Genomic DNA, 21,410 nt, shown 5'->3' on the forward strand with positions numbered 1-21,410 from the left:
ACAGCATGAAGCCAAATAAATTAAGGCGTCACTTAAAGACATTACACCCCAATCACGCTGATAAGCCGCTTGAGTTTTTTTCAGCGAAAACGTGCCGAATATTGCCAACAATCATCCCGCTTTGTGACTGCTACTTCAGTAAAGTAAAATACACATTGAGCAGGAGCTGAGAGTTTCTGTGTTCTGCTTCAAACCTCGCTTCGAAAAGCTGTGCATTGCAAAACATGCTCATTGTAGCCATTAATCCAGACATTTGATTTAAAAAATCTGCACAAATTATTTTATATATTTTTTGTTTTGCAGGTTAAAGTTTTCTTTTTTTGTGCTCCCGAGTTAATGTTGGTGATCAGTTTGAATGCATTCTTATTTATTGATTTTATGCAATTTTATTTTTCAGTATCGTATGGTTTGACATGGTCAGTCAAAAAAATGTTTGTAGTTTAATTAAGAATTTAATTTATTTTTGAATTTCAGATGCACTTTAAATCTTTTCTGTTGCAGTTAATAAAGCTATTCTTTGTTGATTTGCTCCTCTTTCATCTATAACTGCTTCAAACAACGTGTATGCAGGAAAGTGGTTCAGATTGCACGATTGTCTGTGTCTTATGTGTTGTCTTGTATTATTTTGTCGTTTTATGTTAACTTTTCTTTTGATGGTGGCGCGGTCACCCGCAGCGGCACCTCTTGTTGCATGTTGTCTTGAGAGGGAAGAAATTTCATCTGTGCTGTATGCCGCACAGACAGCACTTTTGACAATAAAGTTGTACTTGACTTGAAGTTGGTCCATATTTCTTTTTTTTTTTTATTCTCTTCTACGTTAATAAGGTTATGTTATGCAGAGGTGTACTTATCACAATTTTATTGACAAATGATACTATTTATAGAGATGTTTTTTTCTTCCTGGGGATGAGGGGGGTGATGACAGAAAATAATTGAGAAGCAATGCCCTAAGGGGACATGGAAGAAAAAAAAAACTCTGCGTTCCCTCGCAAAGTTTTGTATTCCCTCGCAAAGATTGCGTTCCCTCGCAATCTTTTTTTTTATTTTATGCGCGTTGATATACTTCCGGGTCATCGTCCGGGTAACCGAAAACAACAAACATGGAGCGTTTTCACCCGTTGGTGAGTTTAGAATTTCACTTTGTAATTGGTTTGAAAAACAAAGAAATTAAAGATGTTCTTGATCTTAAATACGGTTTCCAAATAAGCGAAAGACATCTGAAGCGAGTGCTGAACAAAAGAGGATTATTTCATTGAAAACGTTCAATGACGACTGCGGTCAAGCCAAAATTGAAGTCAAGTGAGCCGCCAGCCCGCCACTACGAGTGTCAATACTCCACCTCTCCATGAGGGTCAAAACTACAAGATCTACTCCGACAACTTTCTTTTAAGATGTTTTAAAAATGGGCGAAAAGATCAACATGTTACAATTCAGGTCAACATGTCAGAATCCAGGTCATCATGTCACTTTTCGGAGGCCTTTTATTTTGAAATGCCACATCAGATCTGAATGAGGGTGGTCTGGTTGAATGGTTGAAGTACTCTAGTGTCCCCCAGACCTGGTCTGGTTGAGGGATAACGAAAAATATATTTTTTAAAGATTTTTGAAAAATCGGGGAAAAAGGTCAATACGTCATTATTCAGGCCAACATGTCAGAAATCAGGTCAGCATGCCAGTTTTCAGAGGTCTTTTATTTCAAAAATGCGACATCAGATCCAAATGATGGTGGTTTGGTTGCATACCTGTGGTGCTTTAGTGTCCCCCAGACTTAGTCTGGTTGAGGGATAACTACAATTTCTTCTTTTAAGGTGTTTTAAAAATCGGGCAAAGAGGTCAACATGTCGGAATCCAGGTCAAGATGTCAGTTTTCAGAGGTGTTTCATTTTGAAATGGGACATCAGATAAGTGCGAAGGTAATCTGGTTGGATACCTGGGGTGCTCTAGCGTGCCGTAGACCTTGTTTGGTTGAGGGATAACTAAAATTCATTTTTTAATAATTTTTTGAAATAAGGCAAGGAGATCAAAATGTAATTTCAGAGGCATTTTATTTTGAAATGGAACATCAGATCTGAATGCCAGTACTGTGGTTGGATACTTGGGATGCCCTAGTGTGTCGAAAACCTGGTGTCGTTGCGAGATAACTAAAATTCATTTTTTAATAATTTTTTGAAATAAGGCAAGGAGGTCAAAATGTCATTTCAGAGGCATTTTATTTTGAAATGGAACATCAGATCTGAATGCCAGTACTGTGGTTGGATACTTGGGATGCCCTAGTGTGTCGAAAACCTGGTGTGGTTGCGAGATAACTAAAATTCATTTTTTAATGATTTGTTAAGTATCAGGTGAAATTGATGTAGAATTACAATCTCCACTCGAGAACGCTTCTTGGCACTGTTCTGAGAGTTCTTATTCTTCCTGGGTGAACTTATCGTTACCCGACAGATAAGGAATTACTTATTTTGTATTGTAATTAATTTCTTTTAATCCAAACCGCTGACGTGCATGCATTAGTTGAAGCGCTTTTATTTTGAAGGTGGCCAACGCCTCTCGCCGGCGTCAGATTACTGCAATGCACAGTATTGACAATCGCAGTGGCGGCTCACTTGATTTAAATTTTGCGAGTGGAGGCTGGTTTGACAGCAGTCACTGACTTTAGTCTTCTGGTTGACTTTAGTCGCAACCAATTGCAACCTTCCAGACAACGTCACGGTTACAGGTGGATGTACAGTAAGTGCAGAGAATATGGACTTCTTGTCAGGAAAGACGATGTTCGTCTGGTCCTGAAAGAGTTGGATGTGTCGTTAAGGCAGTGCTTCTCAATTATTTCTGTCATGTTATCATACATTTGCAGATTATTAATGGTACATTGATTATGCTTGCAATGAAGAGCGCTCTTATGCTTGCAATCATTAATTGATTATGCCTGCAATGAAGAACGCTTATGCTTTTAAAGATATAATGTTTTTAATCATTATATACTCACATTTATAATCAAGAATGCTTAGTGCACTGTGTGGCAGTTTAGGGACACCAAGGCAAATAAAGATGAAGGAAAAGTGGGGAGTGGTGAGATGTGGTACACATGAGAGGGGAGGAGTGAGACAAATAAGACAGAAAGGAGGGAGTAGGGAGAGAAAAGCAGCTTCATGCTCTAATTTCCTGCTCATAAAAGCTGATATGACTGTGCAGCTCTTCCAAAATCTGTCTGTATATTATTTTCAACAGGATGAGTTGGATGACACGGCCCTAGTTTGGAACAGCCATCTCATCAGGCCCTCAAAGAACATGAATGTCCCGAGTGGTCGGCCCACCGTGATGAATACTTTGCCTAAACTTTATGGTACAAGGGACTTCCTCTCGCCAGTTGACCATGAACAAGTTCAACTGTGCAAAAGCCAGTGTGTCTGTCGTTTGACCATGCCTTGTGATCCGGACGTATTTGCATTGTGTGCTTTCTTAATGGCCCAGTCCGATCTGATGCCACCAAAAGATCCGTATCAGGCTGTGAACTTGTATTTGCACCTCAGAGAGGCCCTCAACGCAACTCTTTTAAGTTAGAAGCATTATGTTTTCAGGGGTCAGAGACATTAACTGTTGGTGAAAGTATTTTTCCTTCTGAACACCAATCATATTAGAATGGTATTTATATTCTATTATTTTATATTCACATGTAAACATAAATTACACAAAGCAAGAGCCATCTTTGTTTTGCTTGGTGTTTTGGTCAAACTAACTCAACTGGCGTTAGAGGTCACATTTATTGAAGGCTGAATCCGACCATTGCCATTTCTTCAACCCCTTGTTCGTCAGTTCTTTTATCACTTCACTTTCAATGGATAATTGTAACACTTTAGAGGACTAATAATATCTAGCCATCACAATTCAAAACATTTTTTCTCTTTGCTGTTTTTCTTACTGTACAAGGACAACATATTTGATCTATGATATAAAATGTTCATTTGTCAAAGCGTTATTGGTGTAAATAAACGTTCTTTCTTGGTTGTTGACTTTATCCACATTTACTTAACCAACGTATATGTTGAATAGTATTCATGTAAACCTGTACATCATCCCAAACTGAATTTTCACCTGCCTGTAAATGATGACGACTTAATTGTCACTCCTCACTTTCGTCAGCAGGTGGTGTCTTGTGTTAAAAAAAAAGCTGTTAGAATGATTTGGAACTAATTTTATAAACATTCACAAATTCGAACAAACATCAATCACAAACATGTAAATGCAATCTAAACTAGAAAAACACGTATTTTTCTTCTCATCGTGCAACTATTTTTAACAATTTATGATTTATGAACTTCAAACCTTTGGGTCAAACTGAAAGAAATGAAAGTTGCAGTTATTTTAAGTTATTTGCAGTTATTTTTTCTACAACACTTATTCCCATTAAAGTTTTGTGATTGAGCTGAAGCCTGTCCCATGTACCTTTTGGTGAAGGTAGGCCTTATACACCCAGGAACGTTTTCCCAGCTAATTTCAGAGCATTTGCACATTCACACCTTGGGAAACTTTTTTTTTTTTTTTTGCGAATGCTTATTAAAAAGTTCAACAGACCTGAGAATTTTGGGGGACTTTGGAAAAAAGGTGGAGTACCTGCAGAACAATCACTGGAAGAACAAGCCATCTTCACATCCGAAGAACCTCATAACTGTGAGATGTGCTTTTCATTCACACCATGCCACCCTTTTTCAAAGCTGAATCAACATAAATCTAATTGATATGGTGTATAAGTGCAGCACGGGATGAGAGGTTATCACATCCACCTAACAGTTACAAGGTTTCATGCTCAAATCAAGTGCCCAGCCTTCCTCTGGGGGGGTTTGGCATGTTCTCCTCTTGACCATGTGGGTTTTCTCCAGATATGGCTTTCTCCCACATTCCTAAAAAATAGTTCGGTGAATTCAAGACTGTTTGTTGATGTAAATCAATGTCTTGTCTGTTTTCTGGTGACTGATCCAGGATGTACTCTTGCTATCACACAAAAAAATCAGATGGGGCTCCATCTTACCTGAAACCATCATGAGAATAAGTGGTGCAGAAAATGGAAGGAATGGATAATTAACATGGAATCAATAGCATGCTATGTAATGCACAATACACAAACGGAAAATACAACTGCAGACTGCTCTGCACATGGTTAACTGCGCCAGATGTTTTACATCTCAATGTGCAAATGAACAACAGAGCAAATGAAATGATTCTTGACTCTCTCTCTCTCTCTCTCTCTCTCTCTCTCTCTCTCTCTCTCGCTCACTCTCTCTCTCAATATACAGTATATATAAAAAACACACCTCAGGCCTGATCAGGAGAGTTGTCAGGTTTAGAGGATGTCCATTTCTAAGTAGTTACTTGACAAGAATTGTCAAACTCTGTGCGGAATTAAGGGTAAGAGCTGTATGCGCATGGTACTTCAAGTGTGGCTCCACAGGTATGGGCAACAGGCCTTCTGTTGAGTCCACTTTCACCATTGAAGCATACCAGAATTTTGTCAACACAGATGACAGAGGAACCAGTCCAGAAACGCAGGATTTTTTTCAGCTTTGGTTTGATCAGCATTTTTCATTTGATTATTTGAATTGTATGGAGCCCCGAAGGCAGGGGTGGGCAAACTTTTTGGCTCGAGGGCCACATTGATTTCTAAAATTTGACAGGTGGTTTGTCAGCACAAGATACGGTACATATAAAAAACTGCATATGTTGACAGTCCATACCAAATATCAACAGAACAAAAGCATTAAAGTATGAACATACTTTTTTAAATGAGAACAGTGAAACAACTATGGTATATGTCCTGTATGAATGTCCAAGTCTAACAACATACATGGGTGACAACACAAGCAACAAAGTGCAACAATGTATTGCCCAAAAACTGTTTGTAACACAAAAACTGCAGCATAAAGGACAGGTACATTAAAAAAATACAAAATAAAAACTATCCAAAGTATCACAAAGTTAGGACTATTTGCTCCAAAATGAGACGAGTAAGAGACCTGGTGGCTTTTCTTTTCACACACTTACTGTCTCTAACTTTGCGTCCCCCTCGATCACCACACATGACATCATTGCTCAGCTGATGTTGTGCAACGAACTTTTGAAGCCAGCCATGGGATGCTTCGAAGTCTTCGATGCTTATAGTTAGCGCTATGGAATTTGCCTCCTCTCTTATTAGCGATCCAGTTTGCGGAATGTTTTTAAGATGATAACAGTCAAACCATTCCAGGAAACGTTCATTTACTCGACTCTCTGTCGAGCCACAAGCAATTCAATCTGAGCATGGAAATTGCCAGAATCGGACTGAGCGAGAATTGCTTCCTTGTTTTTCCAAGTCTCGAAGATTCCAATTCCAGTAAAATTCACTGCAATCAAGAGTCACTTGCATGTCACCATTTTGGATACAATGATAATAAAATAGAATAAAAATAGCAGCGGCGCGGACACACTTACTCCGTCGTATCGAGCAGGAGTTGGTGCTGCTGAGGGCTTCCGTATGGCTTCTGGTTTCCGGAACTTCCATTGCTATGAATCGATCGTTAATGTAATACAGTAGTAGAAAGTTTCATGCATAAGTGTTCTGTTTTTTTTTTTTTCCGTTTGACAGAGGTCCGCAGGTGGGAGATAGGATTTCTCCCTCTATTTCTCTCCCTCTCTCTTCATCTCCCCCTCCCTCCCTGTGCTCTGCAACTTCAAGTAACTGCACCACATGCCGTTGAAATGCCTGTCATTACAAGTCCAAATGAAATGAATGCACATCGAACCTTAATTCTGTACCAAGCTTCGGCGAGCCGGATTAAAAAGGCCAACGGGCCGGATCATAAACAAATTTTAGCAAGGATCATGGAAGTTGACACACGTGATTTGCTCCGGCCTGTATTCAGTTAACCAACATTCTCACTACCTGAAATTAAACAAACACGCGGAGGAAGAGAAAGGCCACCTCCCTCCCAACATATATATAACTCAGATAATTCAGCCTTGCTCACGACCCTCGTTTCCAAGTGCCTGTATTTTATCCCCATTCTCCAGGTCAGATCATTTTTGGCTTGGTCGTGCCTTTCCTGTATTGAAAGCTGGCTGTTTGGTACATCGCTGAGCCCCACAGACCGCAATGATATTGATCTTCATTGCTTTTATTTCACCACATATGACATTTATTTGACTGTGGATTTGTGCCGCCGACACCAAAAGTTCACTTGAGTCTACCGAGGCTAAATGGGTGTAGGAGCAAATTTTTCAGCACAATAGATGTTGCGATCCAGACAGTGCTAGGAGTGTGCAGTGGGAGTGGCTATGCAGTACCTAAACATCTGTGGAAACTGAGAACAAGTGAGAGGACAGGATGTCAACAAAGACATAAGGGTTGTTCATAAAAATTAAGGAGTGGTTCCACATGAGGTAACTATGTTCCATCAGTGTCTACAGAGACATGCTTATGTATCTGTCGCCACGCATGGACGGTCGTCAGCATTGGTGTCCTGGAGTTGCTGTCAGAGCTGTAGTCAAGTCCACCTTTATAGAGTCCAAGCCGATTTTGAGTCACAAAGGTCTGAGTCCAAGTGAAGCCCAAGACAACGAGGTCTGAGTCCAAGTCCAAGTCCAGATGACATCAAGAGTAAACCTAAAGACAGAAAAATACTGTTGTTAAAACTACAAAAAAAATACAGAAATGTCATGATGTTCAAAAATCTTCTTTGATGTAGTAGTTTTGGGACTCACTGGGGAGTTGAACGAGAAAGAAAGACAAACATACACTCTTTGTCAATTTGATGTTGCAATAATTAAATTGTCTCCCCGAACGTATACCTGTCTCCGTGATAGCACCGACTCACTGGTAAATGTTTTCATCCAGAAAACTGATCATACACACACACACCACAGAGTTGGCTGGAGGAAGGATTCCTTTGTCGTCACACCTCCAGAGGACATTTTCATCTTGAAAAGCACCAGCAGGAGCCACAAAATAAATCTATTGCAAAAACTCACGTTATTAAGGCAATTATAAAGATTTAGGTTCCTTTTCCTCCAGGTGACGGTCAGGGTAGCTTGAAATTAACGGAAGCCGGGAGCACGTATGTCCCCGCATTTTCCACCGGAAATGCGTCATGAGCTGCCGTGCATGTTAGCTGCTGCCTGTCAATCACTCATGGTACACTACTGCGTATGTGTGACATCACAAAACAAAGAGAAGCTAACTGCACAGCAGTGAGGACTTCTTTGACTCAGCGATGCTAAATTTGAAACTGAAAAATATTACCATGATTTTTTTTGGGGGGGGGGGGTGGTAAACACTGAACAATAACCCGTGGCCCGTTGGTCCAGTGCTTAGCATGTCGACCTCACAGTGCAGAGGTCGTGGGTTCGATCCGCGACTCCGGCCTTCCTGTGTGGAGTTTGCATGTTCTCCCCGGGCCCATGTGGGTTTTCTCCGGTTACTCCGGTTTCCTCCCACATTCTAAAAACATGGCAGGCTGATTGAACACTCCAAATTGTCCCAAGGTGTGAGTGTGAGCGCAAATGGTTGTTCGTTTCTGTGTGTCCTGTGATTGGCTGGAAACCAATTCAGGGTGTCCCCCGCCTCCTGCCCGAAGACAGCTGGGATAGGCTCCAGCACCCACCGCGACCCTTGTGAGGATGAAGCGGATCGGAAAATAATAATAATAATAATAAATAATAAATTAACAGTAAACAATTTTGTAGTCCACACTGGTACGTACCAGAGACAGTGTCATAGTGAGCATATAAAGAAAAAAGTGCGCCAAACAATATGAAGCCACACCACATTCCTGTTGCATGGAGAATAGCTTGCCCGTAAATGCTGTCACAGGAAGTCAAGTTCAAATTTCATTCAGTCATTCATGTCCGGGCAATTTGCAGTCTTCATAATTGACTCACACCTTGTGGAAGGTCAAAAGCAGCTTCAATCTCGTCTTCGCATACCAAGACAGTTTAACTGTGAGTTCTCCACCTATTTGCCAAAACTGTGGACTGTGTGGAAAAGGAATAGTGAGAGACCACATGCGAATGTAGTCAATATGCATGTGCTGTTCGGTGTGGACATAAATGAGTTGTAAATAATGCAAACAGACAAAGAGTGATGAAAGCATGTCTTCCATCGTAATGCGTGAAACTGATTCCATCAATGTTTAAAGCACTTGATCCTTGATATATGACGACTGATAGATTATTTGGTGCATTTTGTTGTGATGCTGACAGCTAACACATGAATGTATCTTTAATTATATTAATGCTTGTTACCCAACTTCCAGTATAATTTTTTTGTTTTCAACCAAAATTTGGAAGATAATAAAATGAATCTTTTTTTTGTGTTAGATTAAAAGAAAATTTGTGAAGTCACTCTTTTCTCATTTTTCACTGCCATTTGAAAATGGACAGAACGAATAATGGATGGATTCAGCAGTCGTAAAAGGTCACACACTATGACGTAATTGTCATCATGAGCAATTACTGTGAGAAACTTCAGAGGCTGTCAGTTCACACTGGTTGATGCTATTCATTCGTGACCCCAGAATGGATAATTAAAATGTTTGGGAAATAGCAATGTGTCATATTTACGCATGACGGTGGTATGTAGCAATTGGTGGTCGGTAGACAAAAAGTAAAAACCCAATTCTAATGAAATTGGGGTGCTGTGTTGAACATAAATGGAAGCGGATAATCATGATTTGCAAATCACGTTTACCCGATATGTTATTGAATACACTCCAAAGGCAAGGCATTTAGTGTTCAAACTGATTAACTTGATAGTTTCTGGAAAATAATCTTTAACTTTGAATTTTATGGCTGCATCGCGTTTCAAAAAAGATGGAACTGGTGGCAAAAAAAGACTGAGAAAGTTGAGGAATGCCCATCAAACACGTGTGGAACATCCCACAGGTGAGCAGGCTAACTGGGAACCGGTGTGGGTGCCATGATTGGGTCAAAAAGGAGCTTCCCTGAGCTGCTCAGTCATTCACAAGCAAAGATGGGGTCGTGTTCACCTCTTTGTGAACAACTACGTGAGAAAATAACCGAGCAGTTTATTTTCACCCCGACTCACCCATTTTAAATAGCACAGCCACCTTATTCAGAATATATGCAGTTGCATATATGCTTATAGCTTATATTTTATATTGCATTCTGTACTGTTTACAGTTAATTTTTTAAGTGTATTTTGTGCATGCAAATACTTCATGGTTTTCTACTTTCTTCCCTCCAAATTTTGCTGCTGGAAATTGTGAATTTTGCCATTGTGAGACAAATAAAGGTTTTCTTATCTTATCTTATGCTGACTTGGTTGTGCTAAAAAATATAAAGGTGGATGTTTTGCCAAATGCGACCTTGAAAATTCATTGTGATACAGCTACCAAATTAACATAGTTTGTCTGGAACTGATGCACCGGTACAGTATTGCTTCAGAACTCAGACACTCCCTTTTTGAAACCAATATAAAGATGATGAGCTGAGCATCTGCATTCAAGGATCAAGGCCCTGCTCCAACAGGTACATTCACTTGATTTATTATAAACTTATTCTTGCTCTATCCTCCCAGATTTGAAGATTAACAACAAACGACAAGAGAGAGCAATCGTCATTCCAACCATGACTCCAATATTTCCCTTGATAGTCCAACTGTTGCTGATGATTCTTTCTCCAGTAAGACTACACCCACTCGATAAATATGTGTGAATGACTTTCGAGTTATTCTACCTCGTTAAAAAAAATAACTATATAATATAAATTTGACTTTGTGTTTCAGACAGTATCTGTGAGTGGCGATGACGTAGGCAAGTGAAGCCATTCATGAAACCATTCTACTCGTCTAACTCGACATAGGCACTAGAAGCCTACTTGTGCTAATTCTGTGTTTTGTGAAATTATATTCGCTCTTTTCCCCACCCAGAAAACCTGGGTATCAATGAAAGGATTGCAAGGGCAAATGCGAACACAAGTAAGAGAACACACAACAAACACACATTTCTCAACAACTACATCATTAAACAAAACAATTGTTTGATAGATTTCGGGATTTCCTGTGTCATATTTTAAAAACGGCAACATGCAGACAAATTCAACAACCCATCTTGTTTGCTGGTCGGAAAAATCCATGCTTCTGCTCGTTCTTTGACAGCTACACCTTTGATCCACGGTGACATTGCGATCAATCTGCAAAGAAATGCGGATCCCTGTTCAGCCGCAGGATGTAAATGGCCTAAAACTGGGGGTTACGTCTATGTGCCTGTCATTATCTCCAGTGGATTCAGTAAGTCACGCATCCCACTCGAACACTTGTTGGTCGTGTGGACAACTGTTGTCACTTAGAAGAATTGTAAATATCAAGAGTGGTGAGCTGAATATTGTCTTCGGTCAAACCTGACGCTTTAGTTTTGAATATTACTCAGTCCACATAAACGTTTGGTCAAATACAATTACTCTATGTAACGCATAACCTCAGTTTCCACTGATATAGACAACTGTAAACTTTTCCCTTTGACCTGTAAGAACCTTGAAACATCACTTTTTGAAGAACTGTTTTTCCAGCTAATCCATTTTTTGTTCAGTGTTGCTTAGTTATCTGTGAAAGTAGAAAGTAAGTTTGCTGATTATCTGATGATCACTTCAACATGGAGAGAACAAATGATACAAGTACTGTGGACATTTCTTTTTTTCTTTTTCTCTGAACCTGCTCGATGCTTCTAATTTCATTGAAAATGTGTATTTCCAAATTATAACAATTCATTCCGTATCCACAAACGGAGCAAATTAGTGAAAGAAAACAATCTGCTTTTTCTTAAATGCATTAAAAATAAAATAGTCAAAGTTGAGTTTAGCATGTTGATTTGGCCCTCGGCAAGCGTTCAAGTTTCTCATGTGGCCCCTTTGAAAAATTATTTGCCCACCTTTTCTCTAAATCAAACCACAGACGTGTCTCAATACATTTTGTCATGTTATAATCTCATTCATTATCCTTCAAAGATGAACCATCTGAACTCTCTTTGTCACAGAGAGCAAGAGACACGGAGAACAAAATAGTGCTTTCGAGAATAGTATCTCTTGATTTCCCAAATCAAAGTGTTCATTTGATATCCCCGTAATAATAACTAAAAATATATATAATTTGGTTTTCACAACATGAAAATCACCAAGCAAACTGGCTGTCAGGAAACATCGGCAACCAGCACAAGTTCGATTTTTCTGCAGGTGGCCTTTGAAAGAAAAAGTTAAGACACTCCTGCCTTAATCAAAGAAGTTAATCTGTTATTTTTAGATCATCTTTTTCCTTTTTATGAATGTTGCTATGAATTTCTCACAAGATTGTTAGAGGAATCTACCATCATAATGATCTCATGTTTTACGTTTCATTTAATTTGGGCCTGTCTAGACGTTTGTGTATTTAGTGCCCCCAAATGTCTACGCGCTAGGTTGTCGGGCCGTCTCGGCCAGAGGGCTCTTTGAAGTCCACAGTTAATCGTTTTACAGCAAGATTAAATGATAGAAGGAGGCTAGACTCGGCTTGGGAGGGGGAGTAAGCAGTTTAGGAACGACGTTTTTAGAATATCAAAAGGCGGTTTGGGAACTGGTAATAAGTGTCGCGGCCCAGGCAAACATTTGTCATCTGCAAAGTCTGCGACCAGACATGAAGGTGACGGAGTATCTGTGATTCAAAGCGTGACAAAAGTTATTCAAATCTCCGACCAAAGGGCTGGACTGGGGGCGTGGTATGCAAATATAGGGGGCAGTGTTTTTCTTGTAATTTGCCGATGTAATCAAAAAAAGTTCGACGAGGAGCACGAGGAACTTGGAGCGCGATTTGCAGAGCAACTGCCGTCGGTCGCTCTGGGAAATCGTGCTCCCGTCGGCTGCAAAGACAATCTTCCCTGATTCGAGTTCTTTTGTTTAGACTTGTCCGGGTAAAAAGTCTTGACAATTTTAAAATCAAACCTCTGAATTCCAATTTAAATGTAACTTTTCTATTGACTTAGGGAAGGATACACTTTCACAAGCGAGCTTTATTTTTGAAAAACTCATGATCATACATTTGCACATATGAGTGACTGATGCCGCAAGTGCTTAAAATGTGTTACTCAGCACTGGCATAATATATATTTTATTGTTTAACTCCCCATCTTTTAGTTGCGATGCTGAGGTGCCCTCAGCAGACAGCTCATCAAAAACGTCCGCCTTTGACGGCAGTCCCTTACTTCTGCACCACATGTGTCCTTCTCTGGAGGTCTTTCCCCATGTTAATATCACAACCTCCTTTGGACAATACAATCTTATGGAGGTGTCCCACTGAGCCAAGCAGTCATTTCATTAAAGTGAAGCCACACTTTCGACCAAAGTGTTTGTGTGCCACTGTGCACCGGTCTTCTTTGTTGGTGGTCAGTGGCCTTCAGACCGGTGTTCCCCCACCCAGGGCCAGTGGATGTCAGGTTCTGAACTGAACCGAATCATGTTTTGGATTCCAGAAATGCAGGTTCAGACAAAGTGCGATAAAAATATTCATTACACAAAAACACACCGACAAAGTACAAACTGAAATTGCTGCTCGCAAGGAGCCTGGAAAAAAGAACAATGCATCAAACAAAAAGCGCTTGCAAAGGAAAGGGGCAAGAGAACACAGAGAATACACAAACGAAATATCCAAAGTCCAATAACGCGAAACCAAAGATCAAGATCGATACAAAGAAGAGTCAAAATATTTACAAAGTTCTATGACATAACGAGAGCGACTAAGAAAGATATCGAAAGGTCTAGAATACAACACTTGAAGCACAGCAGCGAGCGAGGTCAATAATCCGACAAGAGACGAGGCATCTTGGCAGTCCATCAATACGTGGCAAGGCTTGATGGGGAAATGCGGAACAGGTGCACTTGTTTCAGGGAAACTCCCTTCACTCCAGCTGAAACACAATTAAAGCGGACATTGGAGTGACAGCCCATTTACAAATTCCTCTCACAACTGGAACTCAATTGCTTCTCTGGTTTTGTTGTAATTTTTTTTTTCTTGTTTGACGTTTGATTCCACAGACTACCAAGAGAGCTTAACCATCATGAACAGCTTGATCAGTTTCTACGAAAAAACCTGCATTCGCTTCATGTGGAAGCGCCACTGGCATAAAGATTTTTTGTTCTTTTATCCCGGATCTGGGTAAGGAGATGCACACAGGGCATTATTAACTGTCGATGCTATGTTGGTGGCCTTTTAAAATCTGATTTGGCCAGAGAGCGATGGCTCTCATGTTTTTTAAACCCCCTCATCATTTTATGTCAGGTGTGCCAGAAAAGTTCCCCGATTGGTGTCACCAAAGGTAGATTCCAAATCCAAACTGTACATTTTGACCTTCGAAATATCCCCTCTGGAGTCCAACACACGTTGCCAGGCTTTCCTGCCACGGCTTCATGCACTCTTTGAAGAATTCTTCTTGGATCCTTCACAGCTCCATCGCCACAGCCATTTTGATGTTGTCCACGCCTTCAAAACAGGTCTGCTGATAAACCCGTTGAGCTTTAGAAAAAGGATGAAATCAGAAATCAGGGCCAGGTCAGGTGCGTATAGGGAGGTTGTCCAAGCATGAGTTGTCCTCCCCCAATTCTTATCTCTTCTTGTGCACCAAATGAAGCACACTGCCAGATTTCTTGGCGGATGCACTGGTTGATCAGCTGGCCCACAGAGAGGGCAATTGGGTTTGAAACATATCTTTTGTGACACCAGTACTGCAGCTCTTTTGAAACACGTCCGATATATGCTTAGGTGTTGGTCGCACCTTGGACGTCTGCCGGGTGGACAGGCAATCTCCTTGCAGAAATTTGGCTGTCTGAACTTCGGCATTGTGCAGCACGAGGTTCTTCATGCTCTTGGGTTCCACCACGAGCAAGTTCGGTCTGACAGAGATGATCACGTCATCATTCATTTTGAGAACGTCAAAAGAGGTGAGCCTACCTGACATGACCTCGTAGAGTCCGTGTTTAACCACACTGAAGTTCGTCAAACACACAAAGTGCACTCAGAGCTACTCCATTGTTTTCAGCGTATTACCATGCAACCAAAGTGTTGCATAATGAAGTAAGATGTATTTTAAAAATATATTCTCATTGATGTCTGGAACCTCATATGTCCATAGGGCGGTTTGCAGGGACGGATGGGAATTAATGACTCGCTGTGGCGACCCCTGGAAAGGGACGTGCCGAAAGGAGAAGAAGAAGAAGAAGAATTCTCATTGATGTCTGGAACCTCATATGTCCAAACATGATTCATTTAATATTTTTTCCACAAATTGATTCTCATGATCAGTCTTCACAAGGTCTATTATTATTATGATTACAATTATGATTATTATGAATACTGTAATTAACTAATCTGAAGTCATGAAACTGCTACAGGGCAAAGTATCTCCCTCCGACACATCAACTGGCCGAGAACTCAGTTGTACAACTTGACCTCTTCCTCACTCACGTTGTATTATGTTGCCTCAAGATTATGTTGTTTGGACAAAAATGAGTTAACATCAGATTGGATATGTTTCAGCAGGCCTATTTTGTTGAAACTGGAAAGCCAAAATGCTTGAAAGGTCTCGTCGAGTCCGCTGACTGTTTTTCTTAATTGCATCACTTTGTAATCGAGTTGAGGATGACGTAGCCGCAGTCATTAGTTTTTATAAAGTTGTATGGCTCATCACAACTGGAATGGGCATGACTGCCAGTGTTTGTCACGTCCTCATCAAGGAAAGGTGACAAATTTACCGTATTTTCCACACTAAAAGGCGCACTGGATTATGAGGCGCACCTTCACTGAATGGCCTATTTTGTAATTTTTTTCAAATATTGGACGCACCGCACTATAAGACGCAATCTACAATGCATCCACTAAATGGTGGTACGCTCAAGAAAATGTGTTGCAACAGAACTGTAGCAACGCCACTCAAGTGAAGCGCGCCTCAGCAGTCCATAGTCCACTGCTCTCTGCTGTACGCGCGAGCACGTACTCACGGGGTTCAACCAATCAGCGCCGACGCAACCCACGTCACAGATCAAAGAAGCTTTGAACAAACGACAACAGCTATGATAGCTTAGCTGTTGAGTGGCATTGCTACACAACGATCAAATGTCAGTAAAACTTATTTCAGAAAGCAGCGACACAGTTCACTTAACCAACAGCAAGTTAGAACATTGACTCGTTAACATTGAACTCTCAACTGCGTAACCCGATCGCCGTAAGTTTGAACTCTGCGTTGTACGCATGTCTCTCGCAAGGAGCTAGAGACATCGGGGTCAATGTATGACCATAATAACCATACACAAGGCACATCGGATTTTAAGGCGTGTGAGCTTTTAAGAAAATGGAAGGCTTTTAGTTGCGCATTTTAGTGCGGAAAATACGGTATTGTTTTTGTCACGAATGAAATAATCAATTCAACATGATTATGTTCAGATATTACCAAGGGACAGTATATGATTGCAATACACGGTATAAGACCAACTTGAATGACGCAGTGTTTCGGAAACTGAAGCAAGATTGCATTTCTTCGACTTCATGCCAAATGGCAACATCATTTAACGATTGTATTCTTGTGTCCTTCTGTGTGCAGGCAGGGAACACAACTTTGAGAAGGAGGAGACGAATAACTTAGGTTCTCCCTATGACTTTAACTCCATCATGCACTACGGCAAGTGAGTGTTTGTCGACTGTGATTTATGTTGCTCTCTCGTCATGCATCATGATGAAGATTAAAACGGATAGAAACAGCACAAGTGGGTGGCCTGGTGGTCCAGTGGTTAGCGCGTAGACCCACGACAGTGCAGAGGTTGTAGGTTCAATCCCCTTCCTGTGTGGAGGTTGCATGTTCTGCCTGGGCCTGCGTGGGTTTTCTCCGGGTACTCCGGTTTCCTCCCACATTCCAAAAACATGCATGGTCGGCTGATTGAACACTCAAAATTGTGAGTTCGGATGGTTGTTTGTCTCTGCCAGCTATGATTGGCTGGCAACCAGTTCAGGGTGTCCCCCGCCTATTGCCCAAAGACAGCTGGGATAGGCTCCAGCACCCCCGTGACCTTTGTGAGGATAAAGCGGAGAGGAAAATGGATGGAAACGGCACAAGAATAGAGGTCACTGTTTTTGGAGGGAAATTTTATTTGTAAAACTGCCCAAAAACCATTGAGCTCAGACTCTCATCCAAAACTCCCTGTTGCCTAATCGCAGGTGTATTCAGAAATGCGTTAGTCCAGGTTTGGAGGACATTTTGGCTTGAAAATTCTTGACAAATGAACTTTCAATTTTCTGATTTTCTGCTACATATTCATCAATACTCGATAAGAAACTATCAATCGGGTGTAACAACTAGCGTATGATGATTTCCATGCTGGTGTGAGCCTCGTTTTGCCTGTTGATGTGGAAACACCATTTCCAGATTTGTGATGGAGTGACTCCCCAAGCAGTGGGGTGTGGCCCCTCTGATGACATGTTATCTTCTTGGGAGGGGTTAAAGTCTGACGCACGACCATGCCCAGCAACAAAATTGCACAGCAACCCTTTTCCAGATATCAGGATGTGTGATACAAGTAAACAGTTAATCATAACATACAAGTTATTACTGTTAAATGTCCAATTTCCACCACAACTCTCGCTCGATAATAGAGCTTGTGGTCTTTATTTCTTGAAATTAAAATGCAAAGAATTTACCCTAAAAATAAATCAGAAAATCATTTGTTTTCTGTCTACATGGAAATTATTATTTATTTTCTGCACAATTAACAGCTTTGCATGACAAGTCTATATGTGTCACGTTCGTGGTGGTGGGCCCCAAATAAAGCAGGCGAAAGGGAGGAGCAGGGTGTACTTGACGAATTGTATTTTAAACAAAGAGGAAGACTAAATCCACAACTCAAACATGAAGAAAGCAAAAATCCAAAGAAACAAACAAAAACTATGGCTGAAGCTAAAAACTAACTGTGACCGTAGCATGATCGAGAACAAGAGCGAGAACATGAACAAAACATGAGCTAGAAACAAACATGACTGAAACATGACAGGAGCAATCAAACAATGACCCGACACCGAGTGGTGTGCCGGGAGTCCTTTTTAGCAACTCATGACATAATGACCAACAGTTGTGCAGCTGCAGGCGGAGCCCTACAGTGCCACCTGTTGGCCACAAACAGAACCGTGACAATATGCAAAGCGGTTGATTTTGATGTCTCCTTTCACACAGCTTTGCTTTCTCCAAAAATAAACGACCAACCATCGTCGCCAGAGGTAACCCTCACCTGGTGTTTGGTCTTGCAAAAGAGATGAACAGCAATGACATTGCACGTGTCAATGCGCTATATGAATGTGGTAAGTTTTAAACCACAGGTGTGTCCATATGTGATAACACAAACTTGCAGTTTACATAACTTCTCATCTAATGTATTTTGCCTTGTGATGAAACCTAAAAGTAATCAAACTGAGATGTGTTCTAATCCAGTGTTTTTCAAACTTTTTTGAGCCAAGGCACACTTCTTTCATTGGAAAAATCTCGCAGCACACCACTAGGTGAAAATGTGAAAAAAAAACGCTTATTTGAATAATTAATGTGTTATATTGTTACTATAACCGTTTTTAGCATTGAAGAATGCCATTATAACAGCTTGAATTGGAATCAAATGAACACAAAGAAAAAAGTATTTTCTCATCTTTCATATTTATTGTTTCACCGTCGTCCTGCATTCATGTGTCACAAATTCGCTTGTCTCTCGTCGAAACACAAGGCAATTGGCTAGCTGTTGCTACTCCCTAGCGGTATAGGAGGGTACTACACGATTAATTTCTGGGCGATAGGCTGCACAGGCATACAAATTGGATATTTTCCCGCGGCACACCTGACAATGTCTTGCGGCACACTGGTGTGCCGCGGCACATGGGTTGAAAAACACTGTTCTAATCTGCCTGATAAAAAAAAAAAAGTGTGCAAATTGAAAATGTGAAATATTATTTTATATTAACAAGGATCAAATAATTTAGTCATTTAATCTATTAATCATATTCAAATGGGTTTTTTTTCCAGATTAATAAAGAATAGAGGGCAACAGGTTGGCTGTCATATTCGCCCAACTCTTACTAAAGCTGACAACATTGATTGTGTGAACAAAATGAAGACAGAGAAATACACGCCTGTGTTCGCTGGCATCTACACTTTCTGATTACCTTTGCTTTGCTTTTCGCTCTTTTCCTTTTTGAACAGTGGCGTACTGCTGTATTTGCCAGGTAAAGAACTGATGTGCCAGAAAATTGATCCATGTAGTGACTCAGAAACTAAAAAAAAAAACAACGATAAAGTCTATAAATGTTTATCTGTAACCAGTGTGGTACGTATGAAGCGTTCACTGCCATTGACAAGTGTACTTCACCACAGGGATGGGTGGAGATGCGTCTGATGCTACTCCACTGTAAATTTTTGACATATCCACAATTTTACTCACGCACAACCACCAATAGATGACATTTTAGATACAGTATGACATCAGCAGAGTTTGTGAGTCCGCTGGAAGAAATGGCTGCATTTTGTGCAACCTCCCTTTTTTTCTACTGCTGATTACAAAAGAATAAATGTAGAAACTACTTTTTGTTTAACCAATTGAGAAAAGTCTATTCTTTTATTGAATAGTTTGGTGTCTAAACAATAATCGACCACGATATCCTGTGGGTCTTGAAAATGTTAAAAAGCTCTGAAATGTCTGGCAGATATCACTTCAAAGTGGAACGAATCAACCAGAGAGCTTCAAGTAAAATAAAATTAATGAATTGAAATGAAACAGTGGCAGCTCGCCAAAGCAACTTAAAATGTCATCTCTTCTCTTGACTGGCAAGTGGGCTTTTCATTTGAAATGTTTTTCTTTTCTGAGGTGTATGTCTCCAACATCATTACTTTTTAGTGATGTTCAGTAAGTACATGGTCAATGGAGATAATTGCGAATCAATAAATAAATCTGATCAGACATGTTGTGTATTTGTATTCATGATGGCTATTTCCTTTGCACCCGTGTTAGTGAATTAGACATTGTTTCTCAACGAGGCTCATTTGCATAGATGTGGTAACTCGGCTTCACACGGTGGACGAGAAGGTTTCCTCCTCCACCTTTCCTGACTGTTGTTTCTGCCGATATACAAAACAACAGCTCAGCGTACCCACCCTTTTTGGAGTCCTTGGAGGGTGTGCTGGAGAGCGCTCCCACTGGGGACTCCCTCATTCTGCTGGGGACTTCAATGCTCACGTGGGCGATGACAGTGAGATCTGGAACGGTGTGATTGGGAAGAACGACACCCCAATCAGAACTCGAGTGGTGTTTTGTGATTGGACTTCTGTGCTTATCACGGATTGTCCATAACGAACATTATTTTCAAACATAAGAGTGTCCATATGTGGACTTGGCACCAGGACACCCTTGGCCGCAGTTCGATGATTGCCTTTGTGGTTGTATCATCGGATTTGCAGCCAGGTGACGAGAGGGGCAGAGCTATCTACTGATCAGATCACCACCTGGTGGTGAGACGGAGCGATGGTGGGGGAAGATGGCGGTCTAACCTGGCAGACTCAAACTTGAGTATTGTGAGGGTTTGTTGGGAGGATCTGGCAAAATCCCTGTCAGAAGGAGTTTCAACTCCCACCTCCGGCAGAGCTTTTCCCACGTCTCGGGAGAAGCGGGGGAGATTGAGTCCAAGTAGACCATGTTCCGCACCTCTATTGTTGAGGCGGCCAATCGGAGTTGTCGCTTTAAGGTGGTTGGTGCCTGTCGTGGCCGCGACCCCCGAACGTGCTGGTGGACACTGGCACGAAGGAATGCCATCAAGGTGAAGAAGTCCTAACAGGCCATGAAGGCCTGCCAGAGGCATTTCTGCTGACTAAGTGGAAAGCAGCTTCAGCCTTCGCCGAGGCAAAAACTCTGGCGTGGGTAAAGTTTGGTGAGGCCATGGTGAGCCAACGTCCGGAATGCTTTGAGGAAATTCTGGTCCACGATCTGACGTCTCAGGAAGCAGAGCACCATTAACACTGTGTACAGTGGAGATGGGGCGCTGCTGACCTCGACTTAGGACGTGAGTCAGTAGGCAGAATACTTCATAGACCTCGTCAACTCCACCCACACCCCTTCCTTTGAGGAAGCAGAGTCTGAGGACTCTGAGGTGGATTCAGAGTAAACAGTGCATCTGATTATGATACTTTCTGGACACCTCCCTGGTGAGTTGTTCTGGGTGTGTCCCACCAGCAAGACGCCCCGTGAATGACCCAGGAAACCAGTTGAGGGACTACTGCAGGGGTGTCAAACATACGGCCCGCGGGCCGGATCCGGCCCGCAAAGGAGTTTAATCCGGCCCGCGAGATGATTACGTAAAGAAACCGTGTCAAACATACGGCCCGCGGGCCGGA

At 41.3% G+C, this 21,410-nt stretch overlaps 2 protein-coding genes and 1 long non-coding RNA gene across 4 annotated transcripts in view; 2 read left to right on the forward strand and 1 right to left on the reverse strand.

Moving 5' to 3' along the window:
• Positions 1-21,410, reverse strand: part of LOC109514377 (low choriolytic enzyme-like) — a 115,305-nt gene that overhangs the window by 14,273 nt on the left and 79,622 nt on the right. The gene's annotated exons all lie outside the window — the stretch shown is intronic.
• The window catches only part of LOC109514381 (uncharacterized), a 115,283-nt gene that overhangs the window by 1,401 nt on the left and 92,472 nt on the right, over positions 1-21,410 (forward strand). The window contains exon 2 of the long non-coding RNA XR_002167981.1: positions 2,641-2,642. This is a non-coding gene — a long non-coding RNA (uncharacterized LOC109514381). The remainder of the gene's footprint in view (positions 1-2,640; positions 2,643-21,410) is intronic.
• LOC109514378 (low choriolytic enzyme-like) lies at positions 10,473-19,983 on the forward strand. 2 transcript variants are annotated; one of them, XM_019867424.1, is made up of 9 exons: positions 10,473-10,665; positions 10,769-10,796; positions 10,913-10,960; positions 11,141-11,272; positions 14,041-14,161; positions 14,765-14,943; positions 16,599-16,680; positions 18,219-18,343; positions 19,053-19,983. In XM_019867424.1, exons 1-9 carry the CDS (start codon positions 10,612-10,614, stop codon positions 19,055-19,057), a joined length of 774 nt encoding a protein of 257 aa, XP_019722983.1. In that variant the 5' UTR covers positions 10,473-10,611; the 3' UTR covers positions 19,058-19,983. The 2 variants fall into 2 exon arrangements, with proteins under 2 accessions (XP_019722983.1, XP_019722982.1); XM_019867423.1 differs by having other exon boundaries at positions 14,765-14,939; positions 16,595-16,680.

This window comes from Hippocampus comes, unplaced genomic scaffold (genome assembly GCF_001891065.2).
Source record: "Hippocampus comes isolate QL1 unplaced genomic scaffold, H_comes_QL1_v1.1 scaffold2, whole genome shotgun sequence".
In the NCBI taxonomy this organism is placed as follows: domain Eukaryota; kingdom Metazoa; phylum Chordata; class Actinopteri; order Syngnathiformes; family Syngnathidae; genus Hippocampus; species Hippocampus comes.

Coding starts and splice junctions, on each gene's coding strand:
- LOC109514378 (XM_019867424.1), top strand. CDS start 10,612: ATGACTCCAATATTTCCCTTGATAGTCCAACTGTTGCTGATGATTCTT. Junction 10,797..10,912: donor TGTGAGTGGCGATGACGTAG/GCAAGTGAAGCC, acceptor TTCCCCACCCAG/AAAACCTGGGTATCAATGAA. Junction 14,944..16,598: donor TTTTGAGAACGTCAAAAGAG/GTGAGCCTACCT, acceptor TTCTGTGTGCAG/GCAGGGAACACAACTTTGAG.